The sequence below is a fragment of the Caretta caretta genome, chromosome 10 (assembly GCF_965140235.1).
Source record: "Caretta caretta isolate rCarCar2 chromosome 10, rCarCar1.hap1, whole genome shotgun sequence".
NCBI classification, from domain to species: domain Eukaryota; kingdom Metazoa; phylum Chordata; order Testudines; family Cheloniidae; genus Caretta; species Caretta caretta.
The window spans coordinates 2,054,139-2,070,637 of NC_134215.1; the positions used below are offsets into that span (position 1 = coordinate 2,054,139).

At 54.0% G+C, this 16,499-nt stretch overlaps 2 protein-coding genes across 7 annotated transcripts in view; one reads left to right on the plus strand and one right to left on the minus strand.

The window, feature by feature from the left end:
- COG7 (component of oligomeric golgi complex 7) overlaps positions 1 to 779 on the minus strand; it is a 31,844-nt gene extending 31,065 nt beyond the window's left edge. For both annotated transcript variants that reach the window (XM_048865844.2, XM_075133345.1), the window contains exon 1: positions 623 to 779. The gene's annotated coding sequence lies outside the window, so the exon portion shown is untranslated. The remainder of the gene's footprint in view (positions 1 to 622) is intronic.
- A 1,229-nt stretch (positions 780 to 2,008) lies between these two features.
- LOC142073516 (uncharacterized) overlaps positions 2,009 to 16,499 on the plus strand; it is a 46,082-nt gene continuing 31,591 nt past the window's right edge. For all 5 annotated transcript variants that reach the window (XR_012670409.1, XR_012670410.1, XM_075133353.1 and 2 more), the window contains exons 1-2: positions 2,009 to 2,220; positions 14,397 to 14,669. Coding sequence is in view for 3 of the 5 variants with exons in the window: in XM_075133353.1 (XP_074989454.1) it covers positions 2,198 to 2,220; positions 14,397 to 14,669 (296 nt within the window). In the remaining 2 variants the exon portion in view is untranslated. The remainder of the gene's footprint in view (positions 2,221 to 14,396; positions 14,670 to 16,499) is intronic.

Genomic DNA, 16,499 nt, shown 5'->3' on the forward strand with positions numbered 1-16,499 from the left:
CCCGCTCCGTCCGGGGCCAGCGCCGCACAACACGCTGCCCCCCCCCCCCGCGGCCCCCTGGTCTCGCCACCCCCCACCCCTCCCCCAGCGGCCCCCCGCTCTCGCCGCCCCCCCGCTCTCACCGCCCCCCCTGCCCCGGCCCGAGCCCTGCGACCCCTGGTCTCACCGCCCCCCCTCCCCTCCCCCCGCGGCCCCCTGGTCTCGCCGCCCACCCCCCCGCCCCTCCCCCAGCGGCCCCCCGCTCTCGCCGTCCCCCCGCTCTCACCGCCCCCCCTGCCCCGGCCCGAGCCCTGCGACCCCTGGTCTCACCGCCCCCCCGCCCCTCCCCCAACGGCCCCCTGGTCTCACCGCCCCCCCGCCCCTCCCCCAGCGGCCCCCCGCTCTCGCCCCCGGCCCGAGCCCCGCGACCCCTGGTCTCGCCGGACCCCCTCCCCCAACGGCCCCCTGGTCTCGCCGCCCCCCTCCCGAGCCCCGCGCTGCCCCGCCTGGGCCGGCTAACTGGGAGGGGGCGCTGGAGTCACGGCGGCGCGGCGCGGCCCCACCCGGGACAGACGCCCCCGGCCCACGCAAGGCCCCGAGGGGCAGGAGGCCGGCTCTGGGGGAGGGGACGCCCCAGACTCACCGTCTCCCCAGGCGGCGGCGGCCATCTTGGTTGGGTCACGAACAACGCAGGGCGCAGAGGTTGCCGGGAAACGCCAGGTGCCGGTCCCCGCCGGCCACCGTACCCAGCGGCCCTGCGATCGGCCCCGCCCGGCCACCGTCGCGGCCCAGCGCCGGGGCCCGCCCCCGGCTCAGCAACCAGCGCGCGCGGCGCAGCGGGGCCGGGGCCGGGGCCGGGGGTGGCTCCAGCTCCGCCGCGCCCATTGGCCAGGGGCCAGGACCAATGGGAGCTGTAGGGGCGGAGCCAGCGGGCGCCGGGTGCGGCGCGAGGCACCTCCCTGGCGGGCCGGGCGCCGCGGGGCTGCAGGGACCTGGGGGCTGCTTCCTGGGAGCCATGGCAACCACCCCCCCACCCCCAAACTCCCCTCCCGGAGCCCCCGCCCCTGCCCCCAGCACCCCCTCCCCACCCAGAGTGCAACCCCCCCCACCCCCAAACTCCCCTCCCGGAGCCCCCGCCGTCCCCCCCACCCCCAAACTCCCCTCCTGGACCCCCGCCCCCAGCGCCCCACCCACCCCCAAACTCCCCTCCCGGAGCCCCCGCCCCTGCCCCCAGCACCCCCTCCCCACCCAGAGTGCCACCACCCCCCGCACCCCCAAACTCCCCTCCCGGAGCCCCCGCCGTCCCCCCCACCCCTAAACTCCCCTCCTGGACCCCCGCCCCCAGCGCCCCACCCACCCCCAAACTCCCCTCCCGGAGCCCCCGCCGTCCCCCCCACCCCTAAACTCCCCTCCTGGACCCCCGCCCCCAGTGCCCCACCCACCCCCAAACTCCCCTCCCGGAGCCCCCGCCCCCAGCACCCCCTCCCCACCCAGAGTGCAACCACCCCCCCCACCCCCAAACTCCCCTCCCGGATCCCCCGCCGTCCCCCCCACCCCTAAACTCCCCTCCTGGACCCCCGCCCCCAGCGCCCCACCCACCCCCAAACTCCCCTCCCGGAGCCCCCGCCCCTGCCCCCAGCACCCCCTCCCCACCCAGAGTGCCCCCGCACCCCCAAACTCCCCTCCCGGAGCCCCCGCCGTCCCCCCCACCCCCAAACTCCCCTCCTGGAGCCCCCGCCCCCAGCGCCCCACCCACCCCCAAACTCCCCTCCCGGAGCCCCCGCCCCTGCCCCCAGCACCCCCTCCCCACCCAGAGTGCAACCACCCCCCCCACCCCCAAACTCCCCTCCCGGAGCCCCCGCCGTCCCCCCCACCCCTAAACTCCCCTCCTGGACCCCAGCGCCCCACCCACCCCCAAACTCCCCTCCCGGAGCCCCCGCCCCCAGCACCCCCTCCCCACCCAGAGTGCCACCGCCCCCCGCACCCCCAAACTCCCCTCCCAGCGCCCCCTCCCCCTCCCCACCCCAGAGCCCCCTCCCCGCCCAGCCCGCCCAGCATGCCGGGGGCCTCGGGGGAGGGGCAGGAGCCGGGTGTCCGGTTCTGTGCGAGAAGGACGTTGGCCGCCCTGGTCCCAGCAAAGCGAGTCCCTCGCCCTCCTTGTCTCAGCGGGCTGCGCGCTTGGCCCGTGGTGGGCAAAGGCTTTGACTGAATCCGCCCAATGCTGGCTCGCAAAGACACCAGGTAATTCGCACTGCCAGAGACCACTGGCTGAGAAATGGGGGGGAAGCTGAATGTATTTGCTGGCACTTTGCCTCTCTGGGGGCTCATTTACCCGTGTGCCGACAAGCCAGGCTGGGGCCAGACACTTGCACTTTTACCCCGGGGGAATTCTGCACTGCTGCAGGCGCGCATAATCAATGAGCTGTGCCTATTATCACAAGTTTCTGCCAAAATGCTGCTGCAGTTCTGCCATTTTCCCACCAGACAGTGCTGTGGCACAAGACCAGCTGCGGCGCTGAGCAGAAACTAACTTCTGTAGTTCCGCCTTTTGCGCACCAGAGGGCAGCCTGGCGCTAGAACACAGCAGCAGCTCCTGGCCAGCAAGGGAAGAGAAAGAGCCTGTCAGGCCAGGTCAAGAGACACGTGCTATTGGGAGACAGACCACACGCAGTGCTGGGTGGGGTCAGACAGGGACTCATAAGGGCCAGTGGTGGAGGACGGGGCTAAATGAGAGTGGAGGCATAGGGCCACATAGTGATGGGGGAGGGGTGCAGAGCTACATAGGGACAGGGACTTGCTGGGTGAGGGCACAGAGACACATGGGGATGGGGGAGTGGGTGTCTGAGTGGGGGTGGAGGGACACATGGGGGTGCAGGAATACGTGGGAGGGGGCAGATGTGCCTGACTGAAGGGGAGTGGCTAGGAGCCAGGCTCTGCATGGGGGAAGCTCCCTAACAACCCCTCCCCAGCCCCCAAAAAACCCTGTTCCATACTTTTCCCACTCATACCCAACAATCTTCCAAGTTCACACCCGGGCTCCTTTCCAGCAATTCACTTCCCTCTCCCTCAGCTCCTCCGTTACCCCTGACTCCCCCAAACCTTTGCACTGCTTCTGAGGGGTGCAGGAAATGCAGTTCTGTATTAATATGCCTAGTAAGGAATCTATTTGTCAGAAAACATTTCCTGGTTCTTTTTTGTTGTCTGAATTGTTACATACTTGCTGACAGTTATTTTGAAATAAATGACCACAAATAATTGAAACCCGTGTGATTATATTGTGTTATTTTGACAAAATATACTGAATTTTGAAGAATTTTAAAATATTGTGCACAGAATTTTATATATTTTTGTTGCAGAATATTTAATTTTTTGGTGCAGAATTTCTCCAAGAGTTCACCTTGCAAGACTGGGCTTCTTCAGTGGGTTTATATTTTGGAGTTTTAAGAACAAAGTGTTGTTCAGAGTGAATCGCAGAGCCCCGGCAGACCAGGCTCTTCGTTGGGACAGTTAGATAAAGGTGATAAATTGCATTCAGTGTTGATCTGGCCCCCTCCATCGCTGTCTGATTCTGTGAAATCCAGGGGCTGAACGCGCAGTGAATCGTAGTGCGGGGGCGGAGTGCCGGGTTCTGGTGGGATTTCTTCATTGGGATAAGTTTCATTATTGGGATTGAAATGGGATTTTTCATGTTGGAACCCAAAATTGACATGAGCCTGTGACAGCTCTGACACTGTCGGAGGTGTATCTGGGTACTGGGCCAGGGCTCGCTTCTGCTTCAGGCCTTTGCACCAACTGATGATATTAATTATGGTGACCCACAGAAAGTCAATGATGATTTCTCCAAATTCAATGAGGCACAGCACTGAGCCGCCCATCCAGAATGAGAACAGGCCTTCCAATTCACTCACAAGCAGAAAGAGCTGTAACAGGAAATCAGGAAAGTGAGGGGAGTTCCGGGCAGGATCCTAGTCTGCAGTCAGCCCAAGATGCCATTGAGCAGCTGTTCACTGAGGATTTCTTAAAATATTTAAGCAGGTGACTATAAGTGGTCAGAGCCTAACACCGGCAACATTTAGCTCAGCCCCTCAATTTGCTGCCAAGGAGTGCAGTTAAGGTAGCGAGTGAGATGATCGCCCCCCACCCACACCTCTTTACACTACGAAGAAGTGCTGGAATGGCATAAAGGCCCATATCTGATTGGGGCAGGGTTAACCCATTGCAGGAACTGCAGAAGGCAGCTGTAAATTTGCCTCTAGAGTGCCCCCTCACAAGCCCTAGGGCTGGGGTTCTGAGGATCAAGTCAGGGATGGAGCCCAGGGATGCAGCACTGTGGAGGTTCCAGAAAATTCTGTGGGCCACATGGCAGCTGCCATAACTTAGGGCCCTCACGACTCTATGTTATAACAGGAGCCTAGTCTAGGCCCTGAAATAGCCCAGGCTGGGGAGGGTACAAACGTGGCATAATGCCTCCCCTGCCTGTGAGTTCCCGCTGCACCTCTTAGAGCTGCAGGATAGAATGTCACCCCCCCCAACCCCTGGAGTAAGGAGAGGTTGTGTGCTGCTCTTGAACAACCCAGGCACCCTCCTCCTTGAACAACCCAGCCACCCTCCCATTGAGCCACAAGCAGCAGTGGCAGGATTTGGAGGCTGGAAGGGAGAGGCAGCCAGTAAAGGCTGGTGCTGACAAGAAGTAGGAGTTCTGTCCCAGACTACATATACATTTAACATTCTCCGGGTGATGGGGGTAGGTCTAAATACTTCAGATTAACCTCTTGGGAGCAGCATGGACGCTGCTCAGAGACTGAGTGACAGAGTCTGCAGATATTTGGCTTCTGGAAAAGGCTATGGAAATATGCTCTGGCACGTGTGTTAGAAGCAGGAGCTTGATACTGCACTTACGGTTGTAGCCGCAGATTCCGAGGTGGTTCTGTAGTTATACTCTTCAAAGTAAATATTTAGCTTGACGATCCCATTTCTGTAGGACACAAGGATCAGTTAAAACTCATTTCTAGCCCTGTATACCCTGTGCATTTACTTAAGAAAGTGGTATCTGTATAAGCTGCTTTTGTGATCAACTAGCTTGATAGACAAGCACCCCGGCATCAGTAGATTTGTTCTGTCCCACAGGCACACGTTTGGGATGATGGTCAGGTTTTGTGCTAATCTAACATTAACAGGCCCCTTGGATCAGAGAGAAAATGGTCTATTCTTTTACTCACCTGTCCAGAGTCACATTTGTCGACAGATTTCTTTCATAGGACAAAATATGGAAAATCCAGTCCTAGTAAAAGAAAATTGATTCATAACTGAAATGGGAAATGTTCTCTCTGAGCCACGTATGCTATGGGGGAGGTAAAATACCACCTACAAGGTCCACAAACTGTACACAGAAAGCTGGAATCTCTGGCACCTGCCCATGCTAAATAACAGTTGATGTTGCACTACATAAAGGAATTTGTGATTCGGTCAATAGCACTTGCAGACAGGTGACTTTCCTCCAGGCCATAGAACCAGGGCCCAGAGAAGCAAATCAACAGGAAAATTCCTGCTGAAATGGTAAAAGGGGTAATTTTACAGAGCTTCCAATTTTCTATCAATCCATATTACAGACCCTGATGTTTTAGCTTCACTGTTCTCAACTGATGAGAGAATGTGGTGAGATGACTTAGGGAGAGTTTGGGAAAATGGAATCAGACCGGAAGCAGAGTTCATTCCAATGTGGAACAAAAATAAATGATGAAACCTCAAAAGTTGTCCCAAAAGTTGGCCTCCATCCAGCTCTGCTACCAGGCTTAAAAATGCTTTATTTGGTTAAAAATGCAGCAGCCTGCTTACTGAGCCACATAGACCACTACGAGCATACCACCTTCTCTGCTCTGTGCTCTTTACTTGGTTTTTAAAGAGAAGTTCAGTATTTCAGTTCTTCTCCTCAAAGGGCCCCTGTGGAATAGCCCATATCATGCAAGGGACCATGTCCCACTCCGAGTTTCTGACTCCTGTGAGAGTGACATTCCATAGAAACAGTGAGTCAGCTTTCAGAGTGAGAATTATGTGTACAGGAGACAGAACTTCCTCAATACTGTCCCATGACTGAGTATCTCAGACTGGAAGACACTGGAATCATCACCCAGCACTTTCAGATCAAAATTGAAACCCTGTTACTGTGGCTGTACAGGTCACAAAAAACCAACAGCCTGTACTGAATAGGGGCTGGAGAGAGAATGGCCATTTATAGTGTTTATTTTTAACATCTGTAAGGCACTTAAATGCCAGTGAGAAGCAGAAACAAGGTAATGTAATGGTAACAAGGTAATGTAATAGTAAGGTGAGGTAATATGTTATCAGACCAACTTCTGTTGGAAAATGTAAACTCAAAAGCTGCTCTCTCTCCCCAACAGAAGTTGGTCCAATAAAAGATATTACCTCACCACCACCCCTTGTCTCTCTAATATCTTGGGACAAACATGGCTACAACAAAAGTGCATACAATAGCGATAAGCAGGGAATCTTCCCTAGACAGACAGGAACTGATTTTACCTCTGACGCCTCAGATGGCCAGCCTGCCACAGAGATGGTCGTTTTGAACTGAGTGTTGCTGGAAAGAAGACACAAGAACATTAATTCATGGAGCTTTCCACTGCTCTTAAATCACCAAAACTTTAGCTCAATTTCAACCCCCCATAAAGGTCTGTTCAGATTTTAAGATCAGTGTTCAGTGAGGGATAAAACGCAGGATTCCCTCCACCTTGAGAGCTGCCAGAGAGAGTTTATTTACTTACTTGCATGTGTCCTTACAAGAGTCAATACAAGACTGCCTGTGTCCTATACTTGACCTCAGTGAAGAATAGCAATATGCTGTTTGGTGAAAACAAAAAGCAAACAATCCAGTCAGATAAGAACTTTACTGCTGCAGATTTGCTTCCCCCATAACCTTCTGAAACTTTGACAATCCATTGATAAAAACAATCAAACTCTTAGACGATGTAACACCTTTTGCAGGGCCTAGTGGACTGGCTTTCATCAACACTGACAGGTGTGGTGGGCTGTCGATGGTCCTACACCTCACTTACTGCAGTCCCTTCTGCAGGAAACATTCAGCTGGATGCTTGAGCAGTGCAGAATCTTGTCAGTGATGCACCCGCCGATGAATACAGGGTGACTTCTAAAACATTTGTTGCAAGAGAACTGCAGCACTCAGAAACGTTCAGAGCAGACATAAGTGTGCTGAGGATTGCATCAGGTCTGTGCCACCTTGTACTGAAGGGGGGGAATTTATCTGGGGATCTGTACAAACCTGTGGAGAAGTGCTGACCTTTCCGTGCTAGGACACCTGAAATGCTGAGACTGGTGGTTTCTGTTCACTCCATAACCCAAAGTAGAAAACCTTGTCATCCCATATGGTGTTGGTGTTACCAGCTGGCCATTCCTCTGTGAGAAGCCTTCATTCAGCTAAGCTGCTATGGCAGCTGATATTCCTTAGCCTTAGGCCAGAGCTGAGAGCTCTGCCTCCCTCCTCACTGTCCACCTTGTTAGCAAACAGAGCCCCTGCTGCAAAAACGTTTAACTCCCAGCTACTTAAAGTGCCCCTGACAAAGCCATTATGTTTCCAACCCCTTCCCGTACGTATTATGGGGCCTTGCTATTTCACACTCTGTTCGTGTTCTTACCCCAGTCTGGATCATCTTCACTGTTGCAATAATTTACCCCTTCAGGTAAAGGAAACAGATAGTGACCACACCCACAATTTTCGAACATCTGAGCTTGGAAACAGGAGCGCAGACAAGCCTGCAAAAAGGGGACAAGGAGCCATTTAGAACTGGGACATGCTCTCACGCTGATCAGTGCATCAAAGAGTGCAGAGACTGCTCCCAGATGCCTTCCTACCAGGCTCCCAAAGGGCCGACTCCTTCAACACTGGTTGCCGGTGTTTTACACTGTAACCTCACCCAGCTGAGAACAGGTGTTCATGTCACAATGGTAAAAATGCCACCAACAGCCAGTACTTTCTCTCCACTAGCATTCCCACCCGCTGCCCACAGCAGAGCTGCCCTGGGCTTAGCAACAACGGGAAAGATGTCAGACAAAAAGCCAAGCGTAGACCAGGCCGAAGGGGGATGCTCAGCTCTGAAGCAGAGAGAGGGTAATAGCATGCAGAGCAATAACCAAAACCAGACAAAGTTCACAAGTGCTGCCTGGATGGAGCTTTGGCCTCTGGATTTCTGCAGAATCACTTGTCCCTTGTGGTTCTCTGCTTTCCGAGGCCCTCCCTGTTTTTTCTCCAGCTCTCTGGTTCTTAAAACACATTTGTTTGGTTTTGTTCTGGCCAGTGAGTTCTTACCTGGGTGCATCTGCATGGTGCAGGATTAATGACATGATACTAAGTGCTCAGTCAGGGCCAGATTCTCCCCTGAAATCAATGTGGGGGTGGGGGCAAGGAGAACCAGGACTTAGCATCTCCCATCTACTTGCCCAGGGCTCCCCTCTCACTGTTTGATGGCCCAGGAACCTAGGGTGGTTCGTGGTGAAGAGCGGAAGACAGGCAACTTCACCTGGCTTGTTTGTAACAAGGTGCTGGGCTCTGGCCCACCAATTTGTTTTTATGGGGAAGAGAATCTGTCAGAGCCCAGCCTGCATCAGCTGACCCCCTTCCAACCTACAGACCTAGCAGCTGCGGAGCCCCCTCAAGGGGCTCTTCTAAGGTCAGGGAGGAGCATGCAGCACAGTCAGCTCTCCCCACTTCCACACCCTGCACTGGGATCCATCGTCCTCCGCTTTCAGGAACAGAGGGGTCACTTGGTTCCTTAGTCTGAGAAAAAAACGGTTACTTACCTCTCGTAACTGTTGTTCTTCGAGATGTGTTGCTCACGTCCATTCCAATAGGTGTGTGCGCGTGCCCTAGCGGAACCCGTCGGGTCGGCTGTGGAGACCCCTAGAGTGGCGCCTTCATGGCGGGGTATGTGTGTCCCTGCCGACCCGCCGCCTGCTCGGTTCCTTCTTGCTGGACACGCCGACAGTGGGGCGGCGGGCGGGATTTGGAATGGACGTGAGCAACACATCTCGAAGAACAAGTTACGAGGGGTAAGTAACCGTTTTTTCTTCTTCGAGTGGTTGCTCATGTGCACTCCAATAGGTGTATAGCAATGGAATAATAGCAATGTGACAGTACACATCCTTCAAGTCGAAGACAGTGTACCAGTCTCCCGGATCCAGGGCGGGAATGATGGCGGCCAGAGAGACCATGCGGAACTTCACCTTTTTTATGTATGTGTTGAGCTCTCATAGGTCCAGCATAGGCCGAAGCCCGCCCCTGGCCTTGGGGATGAGGAAATAGTGGGAGTAGAACCCCTTGCCCCTGAATTCCTGAGGAACCTCCTCTATTGCCCCTAGAGCTAGGAGTGATTGTACCTGTTGTACAAGGAGTTGCTCATGAGAGGGGTCCCTGAAGAGGGACGGGGAAGGGGCGTGGGAGGGCGGGAGGGAACAGAATTGGATTGAATATCCCGCCCCCACCGTGCTGAGGGCCCAGCGGTCTGATGCGATCTGAGACCAAGCACGGTAGAAGCAGAAGAGTCGATTCACAGAGTGGGGGAAGGATCCAAGAAGGCGACTGGTGTGCTGTCCTCGTGTGCATCTTCAAAAGTTGGGCTTGGGGCCGGGGGGCTGTTTGGTCGAACCCTGGCCTTGGCCCGAGGAGGATTGCGGTGGGTGCCTCCTGTTATTTCTGCCCCTCCTCCTAGGTGGATCCCACCTAGGGGCCCCCGAGTAGAAACGGGATGGGGGCTGAGGTCTAAAGGCCTTTCTCTGAGGCGCTGGGGTGTGTAGCCCCAGAGACTTCTGAGTCGCCCGCCAGTCCTTCAGGATATGCAGGCGTGTGTCCATATTTTGAGCAAACAGGCCCTCACAGTCAAAGGGGAGGTCCTGAATTGTATTTTGGACCTCAGGTGGGATCCCCGAAACCTGAAGCCATGCACTGCACCTCATAGTGATGGTGGTGGCCATGGTTCCAGCCGCAGAGTCCACTGCATCCAGGGCTGCTTGGAGGTCAGTCTTAGAGACCACTCTACGCTCCTCAAGGAGCGCACTGAACTCCCTGCAAGAATCAGCCGGAATTAACTCCTGGAACTTAGCCAACGAGCTCCAGGAATTGAAAGCGTATCGGCTAAGCACCGCCTGCTGATTCACTACCCGACTTTATGGCCAAAGAGATCCAGCTTCTTGGCGTCACGTGACTTAGGTGTGGGGCCGGGTTGACCCTGCCGCTCCTTGTGGTTTGCCTCGTCAACCACCAGAGTCCCCGGTTGGGGGTGTGTAAACAGGTGCTTATAGCCCTTTTGCGGCACAAAGTAGAGTCTCTCGACCCCTTTCGCCGTTGGTGGTTTGGAGGCCGGGGTTTGCCAGAGCACCTTCGTGGTGTTCTGAATTGTCCTTATGAGGGGCAAAGCTACTCTGGAAGGACCCTCGGGGGTGAGGACATCCACCATCGGATCTGAGTCCTCCATAACCTCCTCTGCCTGGAGGTTGAGGTTAACTGCTACCCTCCTAAGCAGGTCCTGGTGCCCTTTGGTATCCATTCGTGGTAGAGTGGTGGAGGTGCCCACCACTGCCTCATCCGGCAAAGAGGAGGAAGAGGTTCCTGGGACAGGGTCTTCCTGACCCTCGGGTTCTCTGGACGCTGGATCAGCTACCTCGGAGCACCCCGCGACTGGAGGTTCAGGTGCCACCGACGTCGGTGGCGGAGGGGCCGTGCTTGTCCGTGGCCGCTCAACAGCCCTGTCCCATAAGGGATCCTCAGGGGCCCTAGGGGTATAGCGTGCCATCGACATCGCTGATGGAGGGGCATGGGGGGCCGATACCACCGACACCAGCCTAGATCCCTGACCTTGAGCCTGGTGGTAGGCCCAGGGGGTCCAAAAAGGCCATTGCATTGGACCCTGCCACTGGGGTGGCCAAGTGGCGACTGGTGCTGATTGTTCCGCCGACCTTCAGTGCCGGGATCGGGGCCAGGACCGGGAGCAGTAGTGGATGCATTGGGACACAGACAATTCCGTGTCGGACTCTGACGAGTATTCTGTACCGGACCATGGGGGAGCGGAGCCCGATGGTGCTGGGGAGTGGTGCCGGGGAGACGGCGATTGGTGCCACAGCATCATGGGCCTTCCCCAATGATGAGTCAACGGCGGTGCTGCCATCAGTGCCGGTGCGGCCATCGGTGTCACGACTGGGGCTGTAATCACCCGCGGTGCCGGGCGTGACGCGGCAGTCGGTGCCGTCGCCGGTACTACTGGCCGTGCCTGAGTTTGCAAGGCCGGGTACTGCGCCGCCATATCAATGAGGTCTCGAGCCGCCTCGTGTGTCTGGAGTGGAGGGGAGATCAAGCTCTTCCTCCAAATCGTCGCGGGTAGGAGAGTCCGTTCTTGCCGGAGTCAACAGCGCCGGTTCTTGGGGGCCAGACCGAGGGTGTCCCACCAGAGGATGCAGCCCACTGGAAACCCCCTCAGCTTCCTGACAGGGGAACGACCCCTGTCTGGTTTCTTTTTCTCATGCGGCACTGGAGGCTGTGAACAGTGCCGCCGTGAGGCACTGGCCTTGAGGGCCAGGGAGAGGTACCGGTGCTCCCTGGTGGAGTCTTTCCTCGGTGCCGGGACATCCCACCCTGAGGCCGGTGTGCTGTGCACCGAGGGTGCCGGCATTGGCTCAGGCTGTGGCTGAAGGGCCGACTCCATCAAGAGGAGCTTCAGGAGATAGTCCCACTCCCTCTAAATCCTGGGTCTGAAGCTCCTGCAAATAGGGCACTTATCTGTCTGATGGCCCTCCCCAAGGCACTTGAGACAGGCGGCGTGCAGATCACTTGTTGGCATAGGTTTTGCACACCTCTCGCACGCGACCGAGGCATGCCCCGGTGCTGGGGAGAGTAGAACAGGGGAAACCCCCCCAAAGTACGCTAAACTAACCTGATCTACAACTATTAACAACTAACTAACAACTCTGTACACTAGAACCACTCGATAAGGCACTTGCAGAGCAAGAGACTAAGCTGTTCCAACAGGTAAGAAGGAACCGAGCAGGCGGCGGGTCGGCAGGGACATACATACGCCACCATGAAGGCGCCACTCTAGGGGTCTCCACAGCCGACCCGACGGGTACCGCTAGGGAAAAGCTTCCAGCGATCGTGCACGTGACATGTGCACACACCTATTGGAATGCACATGAGCAATCACTCGAAGAAGAAGTATTTATTGCATGATAATTAGTGCTAAGCCCCTGGTCTGTCACACACCAATATTCAGACTGTCCAGAAAGAGTGCAGAAAAAGAATCCAAATGGAGGATTTTTAAAAAAAAAAAATTCGATTTTTTAAATTACCTGTATGGAATAGGAAGTGTTGTACTTGTTATATAGATTTTTCACAGGGACATCAGAGCCATCTGTCGTGCAGTTGTTGTAAGGGTAACCCAGCTGCACCAATTCATCCTGAAAAATCCAACACTTGTATGTTGCAGTAAGAATCCACATGTATCTTGGCTTCTAGTTTATATGTAAATGGAATCCCTTCTCACTGCAGCTCTGGCACCTGGAGTGCAGAGGCAACACTTGCCCATGCAGAGGGAGTTATTTGGATTTAATAAAGCAATTTAACTTAAAATCAGAGTCGCTATGTGAATGCTTATGTTGCAAGTGCACAATTTGCTTTCTATTAATAGTCCCTAAGTGCCACATAAAGGTCTTAGTGTGTGCAAGCACTCCTGCCAAGATTGGCCAGTGTACATGCAGAAGGTGTACCCAAATGAGCACGCATGCATGCAGCCAACGCAAGTTCTGTTATTTTATTAAAGCAAATCTTGTGAAGAGTTAGCTCAGCTAAGACAGAAAGTGAACAGCAAACAGCGGAGAGGCTAACAGTGGGAGTTCGCCTGGGGACAACCCCCTGAGGCTTTCATCTTGCCGGCTTCTCTGAGTAATTACTACAGCTCCTGAAAAGAAAAGGAGTACTATTGGCACCTTAGAGACTAACCGATTTATTTGAGCATAAGCTTTCGTGAGCTACAGCTCACTTCATCGGATGCATTCAGCCACTAGCGGTCACCTTCAGCCCCCAACTAAAACCCCTCCAACGCATTATTAAGGATCTACAGCCTATCCTAAAGGATGACCCAATACTCTCACAAGTCTTGGGAGACAGGCCAGTCCTTGCCTACAGACAGCCCCGCAACCTAAAGCAAATACTCACCAACAACCACATACCACACAACAGAACCACTAACCCAGGAACTTATCCTTGCAACAAAGCCCGTTGCCAATTGTGCCCACAAATCTATTCAGGGGACACCATCACAGGGCCTAATAACATCAGCCACACTATCAGAGGCTCGTTCACCTGCACATCCACCAATGTGATATATGCCATCATGTGCCAGCAATGCCCCTCTGCCATGTACATTGGTCAAACTGGACAGTCTCTACGTAAAAGAATAAATGGACACAAATCAGATGTCAAGAATTATAACATTCATAAACCAGTCGGAGAACACTTCAATCTCTCTGGTCACGCAATCACAGACATGAACGTCGCTATCTTAAAACAAAAAAACTTCAAATCCAGACTCCAGCGAGAAACTGCTGAATTGGAATTCATTTGCAAATTGGATACTATTAATTTAGGCTTAAATAGAGACTGGGAGTGGCTAAGTCATTATGCAAGGTAGCCTGTTTCCTCTTGTTTTTTCCTACCCCCCCCCCCAGATATTCTGGTTTAACTTGGATTTAAACTTGGAGAGTGGTCAGTTTAGATGAGCTATTACCAGCAGGAGAGTGAGTTTGTGTGTGTATGGGGGTGGGGGGGAAGAGAGAAAACCTGGATCTATGCAGGAAATAGCCCGACTTGATTATGTAAAGAGTTGTCACTTTGGATGGGCTAGCACCAGCAGGAGAGTGAATTTGTGTGGGGGGGTGGAGGGTGAGAAAACCTGGATTTGTGCTGGAAATGGCCCACCTGCTGATCACTTTAGATAAGCTATTACCAGCAGGACAGTGGGGTGGGAGGAGGTATTGTTTCATATTCTCTGTGTGTATATAAAGTCTGCTGCAGTTTCCACGGTACACATCTGATGAAGTGAGCTGTGGCTCACGAAAGCTCATGCTCAAATAAATTGGTTAGTCTCTAAGGTGCCACAAGTACTCCTTTTCTTCATTCAGTGGAATGCATCCGATGAAGTGAGCTGTAGCTCACAAAAGCTTATGCTCAAATAAATCGGTTAGTCTCTAAGGTGCCAATAGTACTCCTTTTCTTTTTGCGAATACAGACTAACATGGCTGCTACTCTGAAACCTACAGCTCCTGAGGAAGCTCGTAGAAGGAAGGTGATATGGATGGGGGGTGTTCAGCTGTTGTTACCTGCACATGCTGTTTTTCTTCCACAGGACAAAAGCAACTTTGTCTGTACAAAGTGCAAGCTGGTCTCCACATTGGAAGAGAAGGTTCAAGGTCTGGAGAAACAGGTATCGACCCTGCATTGCACAAGAGAAACTGAAAATTTCCTGGACAGACGTCAGGATATGCTTCTACGGGCACAACGTTCTGAAGATTCAGAGCAGGCTGCGCAGCGGGGACAGGAGGATGGTGAAGAAATTTGGCAGCATGTGGCCTCCAGAAGAAGAAAGGGGAGCGTCCATGTACCAGCAATGCAGATACAGGTAAGCAACCATTTTCATGTTCTCTCCACAGGTACTAATGCGGAGAGTGGACTAGATGATACATCTGAGGGAAGGGAGCAGAAGGAGACTCCGCCGATTGGAAGGCATGAGATGCCCTGTCCTAGGGATGTGGTTCCACGACCACCGCTCCCAAGTGAAGGAGGCAGGTGGTGGTGGTCGGGGACTCCCTCCTCAAGAGGACTGAGTCATCTATCTGCCGCCCCAACCAGGAAAACCTAGAAGTCTGCTGCTTGCCAGGAGCTAGGATTCACGATGTGACGGAGAGACTGCCGAGACTCATCAAGCCCTCGGATCGCTACCCCTTCCTGCTTCTCCACGTGGGCACTAATGATACTGCCAAGAATGACCTTGAGTGGATCACTGCGGACTACGTGGCTCTGGGAAGAAGGATAAAGGAGTTTGAGGCGCAAGTGGCGTTCTCGTCCATCCTCCCCGTGGAAGGAAAAGGCCTGGGTAGGGACCGTCGAATGGTGGAAGTCAACGAATGGCTACACAGGTGGTGTCGGAGAGAAGGCTTTGGATTCTTTGACCATGGGATGGTGTTCCAAGAAGGAGGAGTGCTAGGCGGAGACGGGCTCCACCTAATGAAGAGAGGGAAGAGCATCTTCGCAAGCAGGCTGGCTAACCTAGTGAGGAGGGCTTTAAACTAGGTTCACAGGGGGAAGGAGACAAAAGCCCTGACGTAAGTCGGGAAGTGGGATACCAGGAGGAAGCACAAGCAGGAGAGCGCGAGAGGGGAGGGCTCCTGCCTCATACTGAGAAAGCAGGACGATCAGTGAGTTATCTTAAGTGCCTAGACACAACTGCAAGAAGCCTGGGAAACAAGCAGGGAGAACTGGAAGTCCTGGCACAGTCAAGGAATTATGATGTGATTGGAATAACAGAGACTTGGTGGGATAACTCACATGACTGGAGTACTGTCATGGGTGGATATAAATGGTTCAGGAAGGACAGGCAGGGCAGAAAAGGTGGGGGAGTTGCATTGTATGTAAGGGAGCAGTATGACTGCTCAGAGCTCAAGTATGAAACTGCAGAAAAACCTGAGTGTCTCTAGATTAAGTTTGGAAGTGTGAGCAACAAGGGTGATGTCGTGGTGGGAGTCTGCTATAGACCACCGGACTGGGGGGATGAGGTGGACGAGGCTTTCTTCCGGCAACTCACAGAAGTTACTAGATCGCAGGCCCTGGTTCTCATGGGAGACTTCAATCACCCTGATATCTGCTGGGAGAGCAATACAGCGGTGCACAGACAATCCAGGAAGTTTTTGGAAAATGTAGGGGACAATTTCCTGGTGCAAGTGCTGGAGGAACCAACTAGGGGCAGAGCTCTTCTTGACCTGCTGCTCACAAATGGGGAAGCAAAAGTGGATGGGAACCTGGGAGACAGTGACCATGAGATGGTCGAGTTCAGGATCCTGACACAAGGAAGAAAGGAGAGCAGCAGAATACGGACCCTGGACTTCAGAAAAGCAGACTTTGACTCCCTCAGGGAACCGATGGGCAGGATTCCCTGGGAGAACAACATGACGGGGAAAGGAGTCCAGGAGAGCTGGCTGTATTTTAAAAAATCCTTATTGAGATTACAGGGGCAAACCATTCCGATGTGTAAAAAGAATAGTAAATATGGCAAGCGACCAGCTTGGCTTAACAGTGAAATCCTTGCTGATCTTAAACACAAAAAAGAAGCTTACAAGAAGTGGAAGATTGGACAAATGACCAGGGAGGAGTATAAAAATATTGCTCAGGCATTCAGGAATTAAATCAGGAAGGCCAAATCACACCTGGAGTTGCAGCTAGCAAGAGATGGTAA